Source organism: Cydia pomonella, chromosome 20, assembly GCF_033807575.1.
Source record: "Cydia pomonella isolate Wapato2018A chromosome 20, ilCydPomo1, whole genome shotgun sequence".
NCBI lineage: Eukaryota > Metazoa > Arthropoda > Insecta > Lepidoptera > Tortricidae > Cydia > Cydia pomonella.
This window is the reverse complement of record NC_084722.1, coordinates 7,006,652-7,032,007: the sequence shown is the minus strand read 5'-3', so window position 1 is coordinate 7,032,007 and position 25,356 is coordinate 7,006,652. Positions and strand designations below refer to the sequence as shown.

At 35.1% G+C, this 25,356-nt stretch overlaps 1 protein-coding gene across 1 annotated transcript; it reads right to left on the bottom strand.

Moving 5' to 3' along the window:
- Nucleotides 1–434: 434 nt before the first annotated feature.
- LOC133528901 (alpha-tocopherol transfer protein-like) lies at nt 435–24,813 on the bottom strand. The gene is made up of 8 exons (XM_061866402.1): nt 24,654–24,813; nt 9,884–10,032; nt 7,345–7,504; nt 6,654–6,712; nt 5,991–6,187; nt 4,057–4,167; nt 3,037–3,139; nt 435–1,578 (listed from the first exon to the last, which is right to left on the bottom strand). Exons 2-8 carry the CDS (start codon nt 10,029–10,031, stop codon nt 1,427–1,429), a joined length of 930 nt encoding a protein of 309 aa, XP_061722386.1. The 5' UTR covers nt 10,032; nt 24,654–24,813; the 3' UTR covers nt 435–1,426.
- Nucleotides 24,814–25,356: the final 543 nt, after the last annotated feature.

Below are 25,356 nucleotides of genomic sequence, written 5' to 3'. Positions count from 1 at the left end.
GGGGGGGGGGGGACACATTTTACCACTTTGGAAGTGTTTCTCGCGCAAACTATTCAACTTAGAAAAAAATTATATTAGAAACCTCAATATCATTTTTAAAGACCTATCCATAGATATCCCACACGTATGGGTTTGATGATAAAAGATTTTTTGAGTTTCAGTTCTAAGTATGGGGAACCCCCAAAATTTATTGTTTTTTTTTCTATTTTTGTGTAAACATCCTAATGCAGTTCATAGAATACATCTATTTACCAAGTTTGAACAGTATAGCCCTTATAGTTTCGGCAAAAAGTGGCGGTGACATAATCGGACAGACAGACGGACATGACGAATCTATAAGGGTTCCGTTTTTTGCCATTTGGCTACGGAACCCTAAAAATGGTAACTGGTTTAAGGAAGTTGAATATTCATAAAGTAAAAAAAAAATAAACAAATTTATATTTAATCGATATTTATTATAAAACTGAAAGAGTAAACCTAAAAATAAGTAGGGTAGCTATAAGGATGATATTAAAGTAAACGGTAACCTTATTTTACCCACTTCAATATACGCAATAGACGTAAAATAAGGATATAAAGAAAATAGCCCTTACAACATTAATATCACGAAATACAAATAAAAAACATAAATGTAACACTTTTTAAACACATAATTTCCCTAAGCCACTGTAAAAAAGGTATTCAATATAAGCAACTAAAAAAACTATTTAAGACAACGGACTTAAGTTCAAAATATCCTTCTGTTTATCTTAAAATTACAGTCTTAAATCAATTACAAAGCCCTAAAAAGATCGCCACAGTGAGCTATGCATACGTCACAATTTAGTACTCAGTTTAAAGAAGTATTTTAGTAAAGATGCAAGCCATATTATATGTATTTAGCTTGTGTTTTAAGGAACTTTACTGCTATAAACTGAAATATAGATATCATACACTAAAGAAAAAGTGACCAACTCCACCGGTGGCCGAGGCGGGAATCGAAATGGAATCTTCAGTTTACGCGGCTAACATCCTGACCACTAGACCGGGTGGCCACGGCGGTACTCGTCTCAAATTCTATGGTGTATGGTATCTATTCTTTGCTGCTGTAGGCCTAAGGAGCGGCGCGACAGTATTTCCGCGAGAGAGACTACCCGTTCCTCTCTAATTGATATCGAGATAATAAGAGTGGTAATCTATCTCGCAGATGAGATACTGTCGCGCTGCACCTGAGCTAGACCTAGTGAAGCCACATTTGAACGCTTGCATCATTATTATAGCACGTGCATTTTTCGTCTTTTGTAAAATTTAAAAGTTTTGATTCCACAAAATATTTCCAATCACTGGTTAAAAAGGTCAATACTTTTTTGGCGTTACGCCACCACTTGAATGAGAAAGTCCTTAAAGTAATTTCTTTACGCCAAACTGCGTCCAGACGTGAACACATCTAGTCTATAGAGAGCTGTCGAAAAGAGCCATCGATGCCAAACAGCTCGTCGTAGTTGGTGGGCCGTCCCGGCCGGAGTGCTTCGTTGGCCTTCACTGACTCCTGGGCCTTGAACCAGGGCGTATATTCGGTCAGCTTCGCCTGCCATGCTTCTGTAAATTTAAGGTTAGGTTATAGTTATTCATTAGGCCTTGAACCAGGGCGTGTATTCGGTCAGCTTCGCCTGCCATGCTTCGGTAAACTTTTAGGTTATAGTTATTCGTGATATTTTAAAAGAGAAGCACTTTAACCTTTCTTATGCTACTATCAAAAAAAATCCATTTAAATGGGGATCATATTGAATGCAATCGAATACATCAGAGGTCACCCAATTCACCCAAGATCTCCTGTTTACTAACGAAACCCTGTGCGATCTACCAATTACATACTTCTTAAAACCTTAAATTAAACTGGTCTACGTATTTATATTTTTTGCCTTGCCACGATCGACTGGACTAACAGTCGCGATCGACCGGTTGGCCACCCCTGGAATACATGATTATAATAAATAGAGTCCACTGTTCCTTGCCTATTTAATGCCTATTAAAAATAACTATAATTTAAGCTACTAGGCCAAGTCTGGTATCGTTTTTGTGTAAATCGTAGATGCCGAACTCATTTATGATAGCATATTAGCCGCATTCTGAAGTAAAAACATCTAAAATATGAGCAAAAACTTTTTTTTAATCTCCTCACTCTTAAACCTCACTCGCAAACCAATTTAAGAGATACGAGATAGTTTGAGTCCTGGGGAAAAACAAAGGATAGTTTTAACTTTAAAAATCATTAAGAGTGTGAAGATAGATAAAATACTCTTTATTGGCACACCTCAGTAAAAAAACACAAAGGAAAAGAAAAAAAAAACAATTGATAAAATGTAGAGGCAAAAAACAGGCAGTCTTATCGCTAAAAAGCGATCTCTTCCAGACAACCCAAAAATTTATGGAAAAAGTAGGTGTTGCAAAAACGCTGTGAAGCCTACATTCTCACATGCAATTACAGTGAGTGATACACACATAAGAAATTCAAATAGACATAGATATAAAAGCATGTCAGCTCGATAGTAAAAATAACTACTCGTATGTACAAACACTAAGGGAGCGATAAATTATGAAAATGTTCTATAAGTCATTTTCTGAAAGCAGCAAGAGATTGAGCGCGTCTCATGCCAACAGTAAAGAATTCCAGAGTCAGATAGCTTGAAAAATAAATGAAGTGTTATAAAAGGAGATGGGGCGGAAATAAGCAGACAGCGCGAGAGCCTTTACAGAATTTAAGCAGTTGAAACGCTCCTTGAGACCTAAGTAGTTCTAGAGAAAGCTCAATAATGCTTGTGTTGTAGGTAATATACATATATAATAGATAGAGAAGTACTTAAATACCTAGGAAGCCTCTATTAATCAGGAACAAATATATTCGTGATAACCTTACAAATAAAATGTCCTACCGAGATTTGAACCCGAGACCTTAAACGTGGAAATACGGTTGCCGTTAGAAAAGTAAGTGTAAAAAGAACATATATGTATTATGTAAGGTAAGGTTTACTAATAATTTACTAATATATAACTTACTGTTAATATCGGCAAGGGATCCTCCGTTGCCACCATACTCTTCCGGGAGCATCTCCTGTGGGACGTGTTCGTACAAAGTCGACAGGTCGGTGTGGCAGAAGATCTAGAAATGATTAATAGATAGTGTTTAAATTACAATACCTTTGATGATAGTAACCTAGGTATTATGACGTAAATATTACGCCATTCAAAGGTTTCTGAAGATTCAATAACTAAGTAGATATTTAAAAATACATATTAATTAATTATTTAATTTGAAATGTTGTCCATTTTGCCCTTTGTATAATTATTTTAAATGAAACTTAGTTGAAAGATAAAATGTGTACGGTTTGTGATATTACTGTCTAGTGTTCATCTATTTTATCGAGGCGTTTTTAAAGCAGATAATGCTCAAACCGAGTATGTGTGCTACATTAGTTGGTACCATACTTATGTATACTATTTAGAATGTTATATTAGTTCAACTGCACAGTCTGCACATACACAGATGATGTCCATAAAAAATCTCTTCCTTGCGCGAAAGTGAAGGATAACTGTGGTCTAATTTCTGGTCGTGACTTAAGGGGCCCACTGATTACTTGTTCACCGGATAGCAAACGAGCAGACGAGCCACCTGATGGGAAGCAGTCATCGCCGCCCATGGACATAAGCAAACATCGGAGGAGCCACTTATGCGTTGCCAACCTTTGAAAACCTTAAATACCTGCTTCTTGAAGAACCCCATGTCATAGCGGAAGGGAAACACCTCAGAAGGTAGCTCATTCCACAACTTGCACGTTCTGGGCAAAAATTAGCGAGATGCCCGCTTGTCATTCGTGATTGTCAGCTTTTGCGAACTGTAACACTGGGCCCCTTTACATCAGTTCACACTTCTCCCAATCTAGTTTTCCAGCTTATTGAAATCATACGCATTTGTATCACCAGTGTTCTTAACTTGGGTAACGGAAAGAAAAAATAAGAACACAAAGTCAGATTGCTAGCCATGGTTTTCTGCTTTCTACGTTCAAATGCAGTTCTTACCCGTTTCCTGATTTTCTCTTTGAGGAAAGGCTTCACGAAGTTGATGATTTTGTCGATGAGTGGCGACGCGTTCACTACGTGCACTTCTTTCAGCTTCACTGGGTAGGCTTCCTGAAATAAAATAAAATGTTTGAATAATTTTATAACTTCAGAGATGTTCTACAAAACTCAAGCGTCAGGAGTCCAACCCTACGCGTGCTCAACGCATTCTTTTGAAATATGTCCCAGATTGATGATGTCCCAGACAGATGTCCGTGAGTAAATATAACATAACACAATAAAAATACTCTTACTCTCTATAGTCAAAAATACATACTAGTTTTCGTAATCATAAAAAACTGAAAAGTATTAGGTAGGACATTATTTTTAAGGTCTTATTAGTAACTTTTACTTCATTTTCAGTGACTTTATAAATGTCATATGAAAGAAAATCTCCCAGAGACTGAAAATATTCATAATTTTTTTTATTATTTATGACGGATGGGCGGGTGTGGATGGGATGGGACGGACACAAAGAATGACTCACGTTAGAAAGGTCCGGGTCCGGACCAACAAATCCGGCACGTCAGTTTTCTATAGAAAGCGTCACAAGATCACTGATCACTCACGATAGAAACCAAAAAGTCGGAATCCTTGGCCTGGACCTTTACAATTCTACTCAGCGTGAGTCATCCTACAGTAATAAAATCCTTGCACTACCGGGCCTTTATATCGCAAAGGTAGCTAAATAGGTAGGGTTCAACTTTGAAACGTTCCAGTCTAATGCTGGGGAAGCCAAATACAACCTCAGGCATCGCAAAGAACTCTGATCATCCCGCACACGGTTAGCAAAATTAAAAAAATGTCGGCTCAAAGATCTAAAGCCGAGTCTATGAAGATATTAAAACTTAAATAAAATCGGCCAATAACGAGTCGGACGAAGGGTTCCGTACCATTATCTATAAAAACGGCAAAAAATCACGTTTGTTTTATGGAAGCCCCCTTAAATATGTATTTTATTCTGTTTTTTAGTATTCGTTGTTATAGCGGCAACAGAAATATATCACCTTTGAAAAATTCAACTGTCTTATCACATGAGTCCTGTTGTGACTGTATAATAATTTATTGTAATTTAAGTAAAATATTAAATTATTGCAACTATTATTACGTGTAAAACTATGATTTTATTAATAAATGAATGAATTGAATTGAATTTAGAGGCACAGATTATAATAAATTGCAACATGTCCATTAAAACGTTCACAACTCTAAAAATTTTTAATAATTACAGTTTTTTACCATTCACATGTAAGTGACCATCAGAATGATGTGTAATTTCAACACACATTTGAGTTTCACCTTGAAACTTACTCTTAAGTGCAAGTTTCTCAACCAAGGCCAAGGTGTAAATTAAGAGTTGCGCACGGGCACTTTTCTCACTTTTGATTACCTTGGAATATATCAACTTGTGGTTATGTCAAGGCATTATTATTATGATGGGCTTAATGGGAATTAAATGGGATAACATATTTGCATTTTTCTTTTGTTATATAAATCATGGAATTCTTTTCTTGTATAAAGTGTAGTTGAGATGTGATGAGAAGATTGAAAAATTTAGTTAACATAATTTGTGCCGAACTTTCCAACATCTTATATGGCAAACCTGTGCATTTGTTTTTCCTCAGCCGTAATAACTAATATAGCATTGAAAGGGAAAGTTAATTCAAATTAACCACCACCAACCAGCTATGCCAAAGAGCCACCACCAAAGCTATGGAAAAATTGCTTCAAATGCTTGTTTTTCATACTTATTAATTCAAGTATGGCATTCCCATTCCTTTCTTTAAAATGTGCAGTTAAGTTGAAAGGCCCTACATATTTTCATCTAGTAGGTTCAAGTATCCTACGGAAGCAATTGCCCCAAATTGCATTATGTACATAGCTTCCATAATTACCTGCACACAAATTAAGAACTTTTTCACAGCGGTGGGTGAAATCTTTGCCAAGTGGCTTGGGGCCACGATGGAAGCGTCTAGAATGTAAACATCTCCTCCAACTCCCTCTATCTCCTCTTTCAGTCGTACGTCGCCGATCATCATCGCCATTTTGAACGCGTCGATCAGCTGATGGGTGTCAACGTTCTTGTCTATTCCTGGAAATGTAAATTTGTCATTTAAAAACAAGAAAATATAAATTTTAACTACCGAGTATGAAACTGTTGGGCCAAAGGTCAAACAATCTTTACTCGTTTACGTCAATGCCTGCTTTTAACTTTAAATATTGCTATGAGTGTCAGATTAAAGATACCAATTACTGACACAGTTCCTATCAAGTACTGCATACAGTTTTAGCCGCATCACTTAATGCGGCTAAAAGTTTGCTAAAACAAAAAAAACTCATTTAAGAAACGCAGATTCAACCCACTCCAAAATGTGTGCAATCGCAACATCTTTAAACGTTTCACCTTGACTCGTAGTTTGGCGTCACTAGTTAAAAAATGGTTGTCAATGGCATAAGGGTCTTTGTCATACATGATTAAACTGGAAAACCACGTCAATCAAACAAAAATGAGCTTTCTGTCAAAACAATTTGAGTTCTTTATATTTGTTCAAACTGACCTCTGCAGATAGTGACACGACGACCGTTCGGGGTTAGGCCTGGCAGCGGTGGGCCTTGACTGAAACGGGATTTAAAAAAAAAAGATTATACATATGTTGAATATAGGATATTTTCATTCAAAGCAGCTGTAACATGGCTGGTCTACATGTTTGTTGACATATAACCATAATCATGCTCAAATTTTGATTTCATAGAAAACTTAGTACCTATCCCTTTAACTAATTTGATAAGAATACTCGTACCGTATAACCCTTTTAATTTCACGTCTCATTTCAATACTTAAGATTTAATAAGCTGCACCAATTTCTCGAGGCATGGTATTGTGATCCTTAATTCTAGAAGATTTCGTTGTAAGCAATTCTACCGCCTGTTTTCTGCCCTTGTTTTTATCTTTAAAAAAATGTATAGCTACTGTTTTTTTATTAAGGAATGCAATGAAGAGTACCTATCTATATTGTATAGATGCACCCAAAAATATGGGTCAAAATGGTTACTGAGTAGGACCCAAGGAACACCATATAGATGGTATAGGCCGGGGTGCAAGCAGACCGAAAAGAACGATCTTCTATCGGAATTCTTTCCAAAATTGTGGTAAAATATCAACGACAGGGTCGAGTGGAGAAAACGAGGGCAGGCCATTGCTAGCTATGGAACTATAAATTAGGCTAGTAAAAAAAAATTGATGCTCACGCTCTGTTAGCCAGATCGATCAACTCCGGCCGGCTCATGTCGCGGTTGCAGAAGTACTCGGGGCACGCGGCACGCATGGTGAAGTACATGTCCAGCTTGCGCTTGGTCTTCTCAAGGGAGTAGCTGCAGCCGCGGAGGAAGTTACGTAGGCATTGCTCGTCTGGAATGTTAGCAAGTCAGTTAATGACTAGGGGGCGATTTTTGAACTTAAATCGCTCGATTTCGTCATTCGAATATCGGTGGAAAACAGTGAAATGCTGATTTTCGAATTACGAGGGATAGAATTTGGGAATCTAGTGGTATTGATGAATCGTTTTCAAATTTATTAGAAGAATTTAAAGTAGTGAGGATAGTCGAAATTCAAAAATCAGTCTCCTGTGCAAATGAGACGAAATCAGGCGGGCCGCGAAATGTATTCTATACAACAGAATATTTGTTAAAGAACGCAGTAAGCAGATAGCATAAGGGAAAAATTCTAAGATAGCAGAGAAAGAATACCCTTTTGCTACTTCTTAGCCTTCTTGAAGTATACCAGTTAATATAACAATTACACACTAAAACCATGATCAAAAAGTTTGAGAAAAAGGCCGTAAAATGAACATTTTATTGGAACGGACATTGAAACTTATCATAAAAGTAGCGATAACTACTGTAAATTTTTTAGACAAATTGTCTTTCACGATTTTAACATTCAATAACTTTTATTATTTATGGTATTTTTCCAAAAGTGGTACCCAAGGGTACGGTGACAGCTTTCATCTTCATACAATTTTTATCTTCATATATTGTAATTTCATTAAATTATAACCTTTAAACGCGAAACATGTAGTCTGTGCGGAAAAAGAAGAATCGTGAAATTTATGGGGCTCAATCCGCTCAATACATTCCACAACTCTTCTCTTTCCGAACAGACTCTACCGATTGTGATGATTGATGATTGATTGTCACCGTACGCAAGTTATGTGAAAAATACTATAGTTCTAGGAAAATTGTGGATGTCCAACAAGATAATATATGTACATATATGTATGTCACTTAATTTCAAAGAATGGTAATGGCTGATTAGATAACAAACTGTGCAAAGCGATAACGATAACAGTTTTCGATCGATGAGCAATGTTGCTGCAAACTGCTGCGCTTTAGTTACAATTTAAGTACTTATTGACATTAGTTAAACTCCTTTTATTTAAATAAGTTGCTATTTGTTAAACCACAATCAACTTATAATAGTTTATATTAAATTATAAACTTTAACACGTTCGTGGACGCGGTTTGCATAACATCCGTTTTTGTACTACTCGTGGTGACGCAGCATGTACGCGTTAAAACGGATTGAATTCGTTATCCGTTTTAATTTTCTGCGTTCATATGCTTACCAATCCCCTTTGACACAGTATGATAGTTTTCACCAACATTTCCTCTACCAGTCATCAAAATCATACAATGCATACTGTTATATTCCATAGTTTTATAGCAAATAAAAATCATGCTGTGAAGTCTACAATTGTGCCCCCATTTTCGTGACACGCATGCTATAGCATTCGCCTTTTTATGGGATTCTCCTTAGTAGCTCTTTAGTTCCTTTTTATTAATTTACTGTTCCATTCACTTTTAGAGTCACACTAAACTATGTTTGCAGTGCTTCTAATAGCCCTGACGGTACAAGTGTTAAGTAAACGTCATATTTTTGTAGAAGTTTGACGTTTAAATTAAAAGTTACCAAAAGCACTGCAAACATAGCTAGCATAAAAATATGATCTGATACTTCTTTAAAAGTATATTTCCACAAAACTGCAATCCTCAAAGTTACAGCATATTACATCTTCACCTCGTTATTAGATGCAAAGATGTACCTAATTTGTAAAGTCATGTCATAGATGAGTTCAAAGTATCTATCCGGTTTTACACGTAATGAATAATAAATGGAAAATAGCAAAACATTATTTCATTACATAAGTATCATCCACTTATATTAAACACCTACCTTGTTTTAAGTTAGAATAATTGTATTTTATTTTATTTTTATTTTATTTTTGCGTGAAAGTTAGAATAAATCCTTCACCAAACTTATACACGCCTAAGAAAAATCTAAAGTGAAATGGTTCACCACTTGAGGGATCCCCAGACCCTAAAATATCATTATTAAAATATAAATCTTCAGCCAATAACATTTTTTTTTAAACCATCCCACCATTTAAAGTCGATCACAAAATAGGAATTTGGTCTTTAATCAGAATCAAAATTGTATAAGTGTACAATACCAACGTAACCATTTCTATACGTCATATATCATGAAATCATTATCATTGACACTATCAGAAGTGCATTAAGAGTAAATCACCTACATACATTTCAACTCCGTTGTTTCTCAACCGATGAGGACCGATTGGTCCCATTTTTGAGAAAACGTTCTAAGGATGAGATCCATGAGGAATCGAGGGAACTCCTCAAATCCTAGGCATAGTGATTATTGTATTTTCATCGTCAAGTGAAGCATTTACATTCAAACCAGTGATAGATGATGGGTGTACCAACTCACCAAACTCATCCGGCAGATGCGGCTGCTTTCTCAGCCACTCCTTGATGATATCGAGATCGCGGTCCTTCGTGTTCTGATCTTCATTCAGCTCGATTCTGGTCTTCTTCCACAGTTCACCCGTGGGCTGAACTAAAGTGGCTGCCGTCATTCTGATAACAAGTTAATTTTGGTAAATCATATATTATATCGGAATTAAATAATTAATATACAAAAGTTAAAATCTAAATATAAGTAGGTATACTAAAACGGGTCACTCACGTATTTTAAGTTGAATATTGCTCGATATATTTTGCTCCACAGCGAGTAGTTTCAAAAGGAACCACACGCTTTAGCGGATCGACTAACATATCAATATTCGACTTAAAATAACTGAGCTAACTCTTATAATAATTCCATATGTCCATGTAAATGTAATAATTCTAGTCTCGTAATAAATAAACAAATGAAAACCATACAGCATGAAACAATTTCTTGCTGTATCGCAATACTAATCGTTGAGCGAGTCAGATCTACAGATGCCTATGACGTCTGCAGCGTCTGTTATTCTTTTTATATGAATATGTCGGAGAACGTCGGAATAATGCCATCTATCGCATTTATTATCACGTCATTGAAAAATACAGCAAACTAATTAGTAACACCTCGGTAGCGTAACCGCGTGCAACCAAGGCATTATAGATTGCTTTGAAGCCAGAAGAAAGTTGACATCGAGAACAATTGATGTTGTGCTGTCAACCAATCTCCAGACGACAAGGAACAGGAGAAGGTGACGTCGGTATTGGTTTCTGGATCTGATCTACTGGTCATCAGCTTAAGGAGTGTAAGGTGTGGCATAAAAACCCAAAAATTTTGTCTAAAAAGTCTAACTTAAATATAGCGATAGATAGCTGAATATTTGTTGGAAAAGTCTTACCTAATTTTAGCGAAAGATGAACACTGCCTAAATAGTTATAGTTTTTTAACATTATAAGAGTGTAGGGCACAGACTACCGATTTTTTATTGGTGTGAAAGTCGGTCGGTCCAGTTGGTGTGATTTGTACGAGTATTTCGTACAACTGGCTATCTGGAGATATCAGATCAAGTCAGTCATAGGTCTTTTTTAAAGTTAAAAATAAATTTTGAAAATTTTACTTACGCAGGACTTAACTTGTTGTTATTGGTTATCACGATAATTTTTTATTAGGTTTAGGTACTTGGTCGGTCGGCATAAAGACTTGGAAACATCGAACGTTAAGTTCTAAGTATGGAAAGTTTAACGAGGATATCCTGCATGTGTGTGAGCGTATGTATGTGTATGTCTGTACCTAACATTTCCTGTAAAGTGTTGATAATTGCTTTAAGACTCGATAAGATCTTCAGTTATTATTGCTGTGTACATAGAGTGACGTATGTTTTCAGTGTCACGTTCATACATTGTATAGGTACCTACAATATGCGCGTAGAATAAGTACGAGTCTAATCCAGGTTTCTTTATTTTTCTAGAAAGAAGAACATTTTTCTAAACCTGATTTGAATGAAAATATATTATTTTTGGCGTATGATTATTTTAAATTTAGGGCAAGTGAGACTTGCAAGGATGATGAAATGTCTATTTTTTTTTTGTTTTCAGTGAAAATGAAAAGCGCGAGCAAAACCGTTTCAGCTTGGTCAAAAATATAATAATATTTCCGGCAGTTCTCTATACAGGGTGTAACAAAAATAGTGGGGATCCGTATGAGGAGAAGAGAAGAAGAGAGAATGGAAGAGGGAGGTATACCACGTGATCGTCCATACGAAAAGAGATTTTTTTTATCAAAAAAGCGAAACCCATAAACCTAGAATAAATTATGGTCTAGCGATCGACATCAAAATCAAAGTGATTTGTTAAGATTTAGTTAGTGGAAAACGTTTTCTTCCGAAATGGAATTTCATAGAAAAATTACCGTTATTTCGTTAGATTCGAAAAGCTATTCTTCCCTCTTAAGGGTATTTTAATATTGTGTTCTGTTCTGTGAAATAGTAGAAGATTTTTTTTATGCAAATACATTTTTTTTACTACGGGGCAAGTCGTTTAAATTGGCTAACCCTTTATACAAAGTCCAAAAATGATTGCGTCAAAATTAAATCCTCTATTTTTTTTTTATCAGAACACGATACCGAATATGTCCTTAAATGGATCCACACTATTTTTGTTACACCTTGTATAGGTTGAATTTCTCTATCTAGGCAATTTAATTTGATATTATCATAAACACGTTACAGTACGTCTAAGCTAACTTTTTTTTTTACTGGTATAGAGCACAGTAAGGAGGTGTCATTATAAATATCATTAATGGTGGCAGCGCCACACTTTGTCTTTGCAAATACCATGCAGAGTGAGCTTCGGCAGACTCTACTCAATCTTGTAATGGATAAGGCCTGGATTTGTTTTTATGTATAAAATGAGAACAATTTCAGGAAATCCCCAATATGAGTAAAACAAGATTAGAAAATGTCCGATAATTATCATTTAGTAAACAGGTACTTTACCCGGTATCATTAAAATATTAAAAGAAATTGATAAGTAAATTGATAAGAACAGGCAAAAACTTAAGTAAAGCCCATTTCATATTTATTTGTGTACAATTTGAAATAACGCATACAATCAAATGAATTGTATATATTTTTTAGTTTATTTGTGTTATCGTGTCACTTATACACTGTGGGCTCATATGACACGACAGATTTTAAACGTGTATTCTTGACTGCATGAGACTAAAATGTCATACAAAGTTTTCTGAATTCGGTGTTATTTTAGAGATAATGACAATTCTTGAAGAAATTGGTTTCTCTAATAACTTGGGCCTTTAACTAAAACTATGTAACTTGGTTTAGAAATACCTACCTACTGACAGACATTAAACTTTTAAAGGAAACTCGCAAAATTTATCTATAGAAAAAACTTTACTTATTCATTGCAATTTTTTTTTCGCTAAGATGGACATTGTTTAGCCAATGTCCCGAACTACCCTAGCCTACCCTACCTATAATTGACCTAAGACATCTGTCGACCGGCGGGAAAGTATGTACTCCTACGCCATTTTGTTTTCAAGAAAGCCAGAGCCAGAGCCATTCCCATAAACCAAAAAAAAAAATGTCTAGAAAGTAGCACAGTCTTCTTTACGAATATGAATGATGCTTTACTATTTCATCATCTTATTTATGAGATGAAACGAATGAAATCAGTTCTTATTTGGACGTAGTTACGCGAAAACGTTCCAACCCACAGCGACCCCATTTTGAGATAAACGCAATTTTGTGTTTTAGCGGTACACTTTTTCCCTGTAATTATTTCAGGCAAATACTATTGGTTTTACTGTGGAATGCCAAACTGGTTATGGAATGATATGCATATTTTTTGTAAATACATAATACAAGGGGCATATAAATAGGTAAAACGAGTTTGAAACGTTTTTGCTAAATTTAATTTTGTATGAACCTTGTTAAATAGCAATTATGCATAAACGTTCCAAAACGAATTTAAGTGTATTATTTTTATAAAATATATCTAAAATAAATTTAATATGTAAAATAATAAATAACAATGAGGAACATACAAAAACAACAAAAAAAATTGAAAATGTATTACAAAAAAAATAGGACGTGATCTTTTGAGCTTAGAACCTATGCCAAAAATTAGCTGATATGGTTCCAAAAGTTATCAAAAACTTATATTAAACATTCAATCATCATCGTATTCTATGATCTCGAAGTCCGGAACTCCACCAAACCCATCAACATCAAGCGTTCTATAAAATTGAAGGCAATCCTCAGGTATGTAGTGGTACATGGATTGTAAGTCCACTAATTTCGCTGGAGCAATCGGTTTGCCATTAGGCCACAATAAACAAAATTCAGATTCTTTTATGTATTGCAGTTCTCGCTTTATTCTTTTATCAATTTTCAACTCATTGAAATCGTCTTCCATCGTAGACCGCATAAAAATAGAAAACATTTTATCTTTATCCAACTTAATTTCTTTTGTATGTAGCCAACTAACTTAAACTAACGTAAACTTCTTCCTATTGCTAATCTTCTTTTCCAGTTTAGTTGTACTAAAAAAATCAGTCTTTGTCATTTTGTAAACTTGAAGAGGTTTAACTTTTTTACAGGTTTTAATAATATTGATGTATTCTTCAGGTGTATATACGCGTTGATGGTGCTTGAGTGCGGTTTCAATTTTTGAGAAATCTGCGTCATTTGGTAAGAAAGTATGGCCAGACTCAAGGAATCGGAATTATATGGTTTTCAGGGTTGGATGAGAGCTTAAGATGGCTTTCATCATTAGGACGATTTTGATGTTTCTATTCTGATCACCACAGCAATCAACTCCATAGGATTAAATGTTCAGCCGTGGGTTTTAGTTTTTGATTTATATATTTTATTAGGCACGAATTTACTTCCTGTGCACCTCTTTCTGCCTCTCCTTCTACCCATACATAACAATGCCCAGTATCATTAGATGCACTATGGATACCACTATTGTAAAACCACAACTGCCTTTTGTAAAATGCAATATTCGTCGGAATGCGGGGTAAAGGCAATGTTTTCTCCAAATCAAAGGTTAAGCATTCCACTGAGGGTGAATTTTGTGCTTGCTCAAAATCTCTCTTCATTTGCTGTCTCAAATTTTCGGCCACGCTTAAATGTTGTATTTTTTCTTCCTCTACTTTTTCTTTTACATCGGCACTTTTGGCATCACGAATTCTCATTTGAAATTTATCGCACTTGTTACATGTGTCTTTTTTTTAACGATTTGAATCTTAGATTAAATTTGGTAAGAAATACCTTTTTTAGATTCGAAAGAAACACATTTGTGCTCATCGTTATATTTAAGTGTAAATTTCTGTTTATATAAATCATAAATTTTTGCTACTGTCATTCCTGGTTGCATGTATAAAGCGTCGTTATTTTTATCTCTCCTATAATGAGATTCATATTTAGGAAGTTTGTTAATAATCTCTACAATGAAATCATTATGCTCATCCGATACTTTATTATAGACACCTGTATCCCGGATCAAGTATATGTGGATCGTTTATAGCAAAAAATTAGAAAATAATATATTATAATAAAACGTTCCAATTTATTTAGAACAGTCTTCGCAGCTTAAAAAAAACAGGGGCCTTATTCGAGATGCACAACTGTCAAATTTCGCGTCCACATCAAATCAACACTTGATTCTATCGCATGTTGATTGTATCAAGTGTTGATTTTATCAACTGTGGATATTATCATTTGGAACAATCAAAACTCATTCATAGAAAAAATAATCAAACAAAAATCAACTTTGTTTATTACTACTATATAGTTTGAAATGGCTCTGAACTCGAAGTGGTTCGGTTTGATTTGATTGTCACCTGACTGTGGATTGCTAATGTCAAATTTTGACAAGTGTTGATTTTATTGCTAGACTTTTTTGTCCATGGGCTTGGGCACCATCTTGGATTTTTTGACGTACGACAGGGAATACCCTTCCTTTCCTACAATATATGGCAATAGAGTAAAGCGTCTTTTTTTTTTAAACATAAGTTTACAGGAATCAGCGACATCTTGTATTCGATAGGATAAGTAATGCGCTATGAACAATGCGGCGGCGAGTAGTGAAACTGTACCTGACAACGTCAATCAATTAAAAAGTGACCACACAGTTGATGGTCGATAAAGGCGATTATTAATTGAATTTTAACGACAATAAAGAACTATTGACATGCGATCTTTCAGTTGAACCCACACCTACACGTCGAATAATGCTCGCTCCACATATTCTCCTATAAACGCTCAAAATTGTAAAAAAAATTGATGCAATTTACTCCGCACCCAGTCTCAAGTTGCTTCTAAACCACGTTCACGAACCAAGTTGTAACCTAACACATCTGTAAATATAAGGCATATGATTTAGAGATAAAGTCCGTTTTTTTTTAAATTACGAGATGGTTCATGAATAACCTTTATTACTATAAAAATAATACTACATTTGTCAAATTTTTTTTCTGTATAGCGCTATTACATAATGCATAAAATTGATATAAAGATAGGTACCATAGTACCTCGCTCACTTGGTCTATCAACAACTATTTTAATGCTCTTTGTACTCGTATACGCGACCCCATTGTATGTACAGTCGCCATCAGATATATCGGAACGCATGTATGAGATCACAAATTATTAAGATAAGACCTACTGTACTGTCTATATTACTTACCAAGGCCTAAGTACCTATTATTTATATGTACCTACACAAAGAGAATTCCTATGTTAAAAGGAGATTAAATACATATTTTGTTATTCAACTACAAATAAAATAAAATTTATCTTTTTCAGTTAACACATTTTTTTACCGATTTCTTTAATAAAATAAAACATTAAAGTGTTATGTGACTATATTTCATTGTCTTCGGTGTAGATTATTTACTGATGTTCCAATTTCCTGTATCAGTTTGGTACCAGGAAATATAAAAACTACACCTCTTCAAAAACTTTGCTGGTAGTTCGACATCTGTAAGTTTAAATATAAAACATGATAAAAACACTTAAGTCAAAAACGTATACATAATATATTTGCCCTATATTCTGGTCGCTCGGTAGGGTGCTCAGAAGGCTGGGTGCATTTCCGCGCTGGTTAACAATGCTGATCCTCTGGTCACCAGAAGCCTATATAAGGCGCTCTCATAGAGCCACACTAGTGCCCTAGAGTTTCAAATTCAACCCCAAGTGCCACAAATATGTAGTTAAGGGTTTAAATTCTGGATCAAGAACATGGAATACTGTTCGCTAGTAAGGCCATAGATATTAGAAAAAATAATAGTAGGAGACGGCCGTGGTCATGGTAGGTGGTACAGGTGGGCCAGGCAAGCTCTGAAATTATGCACCTATTTTACTATAACTTTGTTCACCTGTGTATATTTACTGTTTCCATGATAATTATTTTTAATATGTAGCCCGTGTAATCGGGCTGTATCATTGGTCTCATATTTTTTAACACAAAATCATAATTTTAATTCAATAATTAATGGTGTTTTACATATTAATCATTAATGTACCTATTTTGCAAAATTTTCTTGCATATAATAATATTGTTTACTTCAATTGACGTGTTTATTATTTTCGTTACTATGTCAACGTTAATACTTAAAAAATTATAACGTGAAGGTTGAGTCCGCAGTACAGTTACAGTTTACGTACATAGTGGCATTAGCACAGTCGGATTAGGACCAAACTCGAAATGTCTGAACAGTCATGAAATTTGGTATGTATATACGTTAAAGGCCCCTTTTTCATGCCCACACCATTTGACATTTGGGGACCTCGAGGAACCGCAGCCATCTTGGAAAATGTGGACCATCCAGGAGAAATTCGCGTTTTACTCTAAATCTACGTTCTTTATTCAATAATCGTGTAAGGCAACATTCAAGCTTATAAAATTCTACATAAAATAGTTTTAGACATCTTTGCGAAAAAAAAAATGATCTTGCTTTAAAAAATACTTGCTAAACCCAGATTTAGCCCTTATACCCTTTCATGGGATATTCTCTTAATAGGAAACTTGGAAGAATAAAAATTCCACTTTTAACTATACATTTGTACATAATCTACCCCAATATCAATATTTTACTTGACTGCAACTTAACCAGAAAGTAGGGTTATGGGTATAAGTACTGAGGATTCAGGACAGCCTGTAGCTTAGGATACTGGACGGATTTTTTAAATGACGTATTATTTAGCCCTAAACTTTTTTCTTCCGTTAATTTTAGTAACTTTGTATTGCATAGCACTTGTATACTAACTGTGGATCTACTGATCAGGGTGATACTGTGACTCAATAGTTTAGGCGCTAGAAGAAAAAATATGATTTAATATTCGGAGTCCTCTTAAGGCGGCTGTATTGATTTTTCTTTAATAGAACAAGTAAAAGTAGGTTGTGAATGGCAAGAGGAATCTAACGATACGTCATTTAAAAAAATCCGTCCAGTATCCTAATACCTAGCTACTGGGTGTACTGAAACATCAGTACTTACACCCATAACCCTTCTTTCTGGTGTAGTCGCAGTAGAATAAAATGTTAATATTGGGGTAGACCACGTACAAATGTATAGTTAAAAATAGAATTCATATTCCTCCGAGTTTCTTTTTAAGAGAATGTCCCCTGGAAGTGTATAAGCGTTAAACTTAGATTCAGCAAGTATTCTCTATAACAAGATGTATTGTTCCGCAAAGATATCGAGGACTTTTTTGTGTAGAATTTAATAAGTTTTAATGTTGACTGTTGTGTTGATGGTACACATTTTCCAAGATGGCTCGGATTCCTCGAGGTCCCCAAATGTTAAATGGTTTGGGCATGAAAAAGGGGCCTTTAATTTATATACATAATAAATTTCATGACTGTTACAGAGATTTCGAGGTTGGTCCTAATCCGATTATGCTACATTGTGCGTCCGCAGCAAATTCGGTTCTCCATACAAATGTAGTTTCGCTCTCATTTTAAATCGGCTAGCTAGATAGCTCTGAAACTTTGTACTTACAATAGGATATGGTATGTCTATGCCTATAATTAATTTAAAACATAAATGTGAAATGAGAGCCAATTAAGTTCAATATTAGGAATATGTGTTGTTGTTGACTCGCCGACAACGGAATTGAGATCTATATGGGTGCCATGTTCTGTGCTGTGTAGAAAATCCTGAAATTATAAAGGATTTGTCTTGGCTAGTTTTTACGTATAGGCTACGTATCACCGAAACGTCACAAACACCACGAAGGTTCGGCTTGTACGGGCCCTCGTTTTTCCTATATTCTTATACGCTGCGGAGACCTGGACTATCCGAAAGACAGAGGAGAAGACGATAGACGCCCTAGAAATATGGTGCTGGAGGAAAATGCTGGGGATATCCTGGACCGAGTTTCGGACTAATGTCTCCATCCTTAAAGAACTCCGTATCAAGCAGCGCCTTCCGACTCTCGTAAAGACCCGCATACTCAGTTTTTTCGGTCACGTCTCGAGGAGGAACAACGACTCCATAGAGCGTCTAGTGGTGCAGGGTAGAGCAAACGGAAAAAGACCGCGCAAAAGGCCATCTATGCGATGGACTGACCAAATCAAATCTGCCATGAAGGGTCCCCTGAACGCATTTGCCAGACTGGCCCCCAACCGCGAAAAATGGCGAGAAATCGTACGGCAAGCAACATCTGCGCCTGATATCAGCAGTTGACCACGACGCTCTGCAAAGAGTACAACGACAAAGAAGAAGAAGACGTATCATATTTGTCTAAAATTTGGTTTGTTGGTACACACACAAGGGATAGTCTCTAGCTAGGTACGGGGTGCCACACTCATCAGCGCGACGGCGATATTTTTTACCTTTTACCTAAAAATCTCAAATTTGTGTACGGGCTCAGCTCCTGTTTCGTCTTAAGCCTAAATTTAACAGATTCTGACTCACAGGGGGCTTCGAGCATGCTGTTGCGTTCGTTTTCAAATTTTGAAAAAAAAAACTAGCCTAACAACACAATAAATGCTTGTTTTTCCGCATTCTTCACTATATCTCCCTGTCTCACTACTATCTGACCTTCTAACCCAGAGGGGAAAATATACCTTATTGGGGATACTCCATCTTCCTCATGATAATATATTTTACTTTACTGAAAAGCAATCGGTACATGTTACAAGATGCACATTGTTAAGAGCCGGGGTTAGAACCCACGACCATTGGTTTTAAAATGAAGCTTTGTATATAATTTGTATTTTTATAATAAATCTGTTTTCTTGTTGACATTTTGTGGTATTGTATTGCTTTATGTTAATTGTCAAGATATTTTTTTCATTTGTCACATGCGTCACATGTACGTTTTTATGATAGATCTACATCGACGCAACTGCATGTCATTGTCAAAGAGCATATAATCACTACGTTTTAAGAGACGGGACTTCCATACTAGTGAGTGGAATCAGTTTGTTTCGCAAATCATTACCAAAATGTACGACAAAGAACTGTCAAAGAACCATAGTACCAACATAAGCGATTTAAATAGTGTAGTACGCTACACGCTCACGATTCTTATCGATATCGATAAAATGGGGAGGGTTGAAACATAGGCTCCTGTCTACAAATTTTGTACTCGAAATCAGGTTAGCATCGAGTCCACATTTAAGTTGTATGTTATATAGTGGATAGTTCTTAATTGGACCACTATCTGGTCGGGCTTAATGTGGACCCGAATTATTTTAATACAGTTTTTAAGTCGTGTTTTTTTATTTTATTAAATGCTTGATTTTCATAATGATGTGCACATACATGTTTGAATAAATGTAACTTTTCTATGGGAAGATGTATCAGGTCTTCGTTCCCAACAAATTTGGCCCACTGCCTGCATCTGAAAACATACAGCCTTGGAAAAACATGACTTTATCTACAGTTTATATTCCATGTGTTTGCTAATGAGATGATTAACTGATTATTTCGCGCTAATATGCATCTATAAATCGTGTTTTTCGGCATCCAGTTATCAACAACCCTTTATCAATGCTTTAACTTTTTATGTATTTATATGTCTGTTAATCATGAGAACGGGTCTGGCCTTGTTGGCAGCGACCCTGCCTATGAAGCCGATGGTCCCAGGTTCAAATCCTGGAACGGGCATTTATTAGTGTGATGAGCATGAATATTTGTTCCTGAGACATGGGTATTTCCTATATATTTATAAATACTTATAAATTAGGACTATGCACATATATATATTCATTATTACACAAACTGACTTAGTACAAAAGTATGAATGGCATGTGTTGTGGGTATATATATATATATTGTTGTCTAAGTACCCACAACACATGCCATTCATACTTTAGTACTAAGTCAGTTTGTGTAATAATGTCCTATAATATTTCTTTATTTATCATAAAAACAGAGATTAATTTTCTTACATTTTAGGTTAATATATTAAATAATCACTAGATAAAAAAAATATGTTAACTAATGACCATTAATGCATAAGTAATAGATAATTTATGCATTATTAATCTTCGACGAATTAATTATGGTCATATTGCATGCTAGTTCTAAGGAAATTTCACATATTTAATTTAATTATTTACACTGATATACAAATAAAACTACAGTTATCGATAGTTATAGTACATCCCTAGTTCACAACGAAAAATAATGTAAAATATCTAATTTTCGATGTGTTTATAGCCTGCTGACCCAAAATAAGGTCAAAAGTATCTAAAGCAATACTGGTAAGTCTTCATCCAAGGGAAATTTCGCCATAAAATCCCTTTTTTCGTGATTTTCTCTAGTGGCTCGCTTGCCACATATTTCACACTTAGTAAACCGTTTTCTCGCTGGCATTGTAACAAACTCGCTCTTTACTCTGATCACGGTTGACTATTTTCGATTTTTTCACTAAATAATAAAGAAATTACACGAAATACCCGAACAAAACATTGAAGCCTTCAAAACAAACAAAGCAATTAGGCTGACAGTAGACTTGATGTAAACTTGACAAAATAAATAGCACTGACGTTTTCTTTTTATTCGTTGGCAATGATTTGCGAAACAAATTCCATACAAAACTTTTTTCTACCTAGTTGCGTCAGCCTGATCGGAATTTGGCAGCTAACTCCATCTTGCGTCCAGTAGAAGAATCAAAATCGTACAGAGAAAACTACTCTCTGCCTTAGGATCCCCTTTTAAATGTCATAAATCCAAACATGGCAGCCATACCCATCGACAAAAAAGTCTACCGTTGATCTAATTTCATTTGACAGTTAACTAATACGTATTCGACACGCTTATATTTGACAACTAGAATCCTGACTAGAGCTGGGACTGCGTACCAAAAGTACGTCTCTGTTACTCGTACCAAAAGTACGTCTAAAATACCAGTTTTACGAGTATGACCCCCAATAGGCAGTTTACGTATTTGCCGTGCTTAGGCGTCTTACAAATAAGGATTATTTATACAAATATCGACTTATTATTTCGGTAAGGGTCGGAAATATGGTGACGTAATGAGTGAAGGCGTGATGAATCTATTGTCATATTTTTGTTATATATTATTACATTATTTTTAGATACAACAGACACCCAGACGACCATCTGTTAACAAAATTTTATTTTACCTAAAGTAACGGTAAGAATGGAGGTACGAGGTGATAAATGTTTCATATTTGTTTTATTTCAGAAATCAAAGTCCGTACTTTTAAATACTCGACAAGCTAAAAGTAGTCTATTACAAATAACCTGTTCCAAAAACTATTCCGGTACATCGCCCCGCCTCTAGTGTGGATATTGTTCACTGACAGGTGGTGATAATAGCAATTCGACAAGTCACAATATTTCTCACATCAAATGGAAATCAACACGAAACGTCACTTTTAGCATGTCGAATAAGGGCCCAGTATGGATTAATCTAAAAGGTTTCAAATTACATGGAACATTTTTGCAGAAATAAAAAATGTATAAAGATTTTGCAAAAACGTTCCAATCCACATGGATCATTTAAGAAACAATTAAATGTGCGTTTTTTGAATTTAGTATAATGTTCCAAGACAAGTGGAACATTATAACGATATGTTATTCTATTAAGAGTTTTTAACAATATGTTTCAGTATGCATGTAATGTTTTTACTTTATTTTGAGTACACGTCCTTGGCATAATGGTGGGTTGGAACATTTGGGTCAAACTTTATTGATGAAACTAACCTAAAAAATACTAGCATCTTTGTGTGCACATGATGTAATATGTCAAAAATAGTACCCTGGTTATGGTAACTCATTTTCGAGTGACTTGTGGGTTGGAACGTTTTCGCGTAACTACGTCCATTTATAATAAATGTAACGTTCAGTAGTGTTAATATTTGAAGTATATAAAGGTTTACCTATGTAGTTAAAGCATTTCGCCATATTAGAATGTTGCTCAAATTTCCAAGTCGCCGAATCGAAATGAAATGCCGGTTCCTGGGCTATGTAGGTCGAGGATATATCTTGTTTGAGATTTAATTTGCTTATTCTGAGGTCAGAAAAACCGCATATTTACACCAATATGACCAATAAAGAAATATCTGATTAGAGTAATTCGTTATTCTCGCGGTCTCTGTTTTAATAAACATATGATATAGAAATATTGCGTTTCTTGTTTAAACTGCCACAAACACCAGCAATTTTTATTGTAATGTTTTTGTAAATAAGCAAATATATTAGTCATATTTAGGTCCTAATAGAAATGTATGTTGAATGACCTTGTTAGTAAATAGAAAATACATTTTTTATAAATAAAGTCAGTCTAAGCTAAACTTTGCAGCTACTAGGCATCAACCAAGTGCGGCGGCGCCACATTCGACGTCATATTTTCGCAGGACTTGTGATATTTATTGTGTCCCTTCCACACACTGTTGCATTCCTTGGCGTACTGAGATGACGTAAACGACTTTTTTATTTCATTTCACGTTGTTTACTTCGTTGTGTAAAACTATTATTATTGAAGCTGACAGGTAACTTTTAAGCAAACAGTGACATGTCATGTCAGTCATAAACAATACAGAAGTGAATATGTGCCTAAATGTTTATTTAATTGAATAAGCTATTTAATAAATAATAAAAGTACTCCGGCAGAAGAATCACGAATTTTTATTTTATTAATGTGATTCCTTGAATTCTTGAAACTTGAAATCATAGCAAAATTTGGCAATGGTTCCATCTCCAATGATGAAATTTAATGTTGGGTATTCCGTGAGTAATTCGTTAAATTTCGACCAATCTATTGTGAATGTAAAAACCTTTGAAGAACTCCAAGGAGACAGTAGCGGTAAGTTCCTATTATTTTTACTTTTTAAGGTTCCGCACCCAAAGGGTAAAACGGGACCCTATTACTAAGACTCCGCTGTCCGTCCGTCTGTGTCTGTCTGTTACCAGGCTGTATCTCATAAACTGATAGACAGTTGAAATTTTCACAGATGATGTATGTCTGTTGCCGCTATACTTATGCTTATGCTATAGAGTACGGAACCCTCGGTGGGCAAGTCCGACTTGCACTTGTCCGGTTTTTTTTATCTATTCGCATGCATAGATAACATCTTATTTGTCGTATTTGCCGTCGAACCAATCAGATGTGCATTTATGCCACACACGTATTTTTTCCTTTATGAGTAATATTTTATTTGAAATAATTCCCGTACTATGCATTAGATGACTGATGATTAGAAACGTACACGACGTTTCTAATTATCAATCATTTAATATATTATTGTCTTTTGGGGAAAATTCTTATGTTTTTTCTAATAAGTTTGTGGCGATGCTCATGCGGATTACATTTGTGTTTCGCGGAGTGTGTGGCGGCTTCCGAATAAAATATTTTTGTTTATCTAGGTTTCTAGTTTAGATGATAACATTTTGTAACAAATTATAGTAAAAATTTCACCACAAGTCTTTAACTTTTTATGTTAGGTAATTTAGTTCATATAATTACCGATTATTAACAGGGTTTTCAAACATCTTATTAGTAGTTTTGTTGTTTGTAGTTAAACAGTTATAGAACTATAGGAATGAAGTATCAAGCTACTTTTCCATTACAATTATAACAGTATTGATGAAAAACATTTCATTCATAAATCAATTTTCCTCTTGCTCAACCTTGTATTGAATCGGTATTGTTTTTCCGTTCATTACAGTTTTCTCACAAAACCCGATATTAAATCCTTTTTTTATTTAACAACAAAATATAAAAAAACGTATAACAGTAAACTTGACTTACTTTTAACCGGTCGTCCTCGCACTTAAAAGTTTAAAAGTTATTGCGAAAGTTCAAGTTATTTTGAACTTAGACGTGCGCCTGCCGCCGTCGATCGAGACGCACTGAGTGGACCGGCAAGCGCGCTAAACTCTTGTGTTGGGCAACTGAACGAGCCAAATGAACTATGGCAGTGTTTAGTTACTGGAAGTAAGGGTGCATTTATAATATAGATCAGAACCTTTTCAGTCCTGTCACCCCTAAGACTAAATAAGGATCCTGATTACGCTATAACAACAAATACTAAAAAACAGAATGTAATAAATATTTAATAGTGTAGGAAAGAAAGGTAGTGGACCCCGCAGTAACTCCTCTGCCAGAAAAAACTTTACAGTATGATAAAGTATCAATAAATAAAAAGTATTGTCTTAATTTCCAAAGAATAATAATAATAGGATTTAAGTAAATACCTAAAGTATTAAATCGTTAATATCTTTTTACGGAAAAATGCTCCGTTCAAACTTTCTTCACCAGACATATTCATGTAACGTATTACAACAATATATGAAATATCCAAAAAAATATCCCAGCAGAAATACCAATATTAATAAAATATAATTTTTGGACGTGTCTTGGATCGGAAAATTACTCCGTCTAATTTTTCCACTGGAATGCCATTTTATTGCCGTTTTATAGCTACAAAATGAAAATCTAAAAAAAAACCATG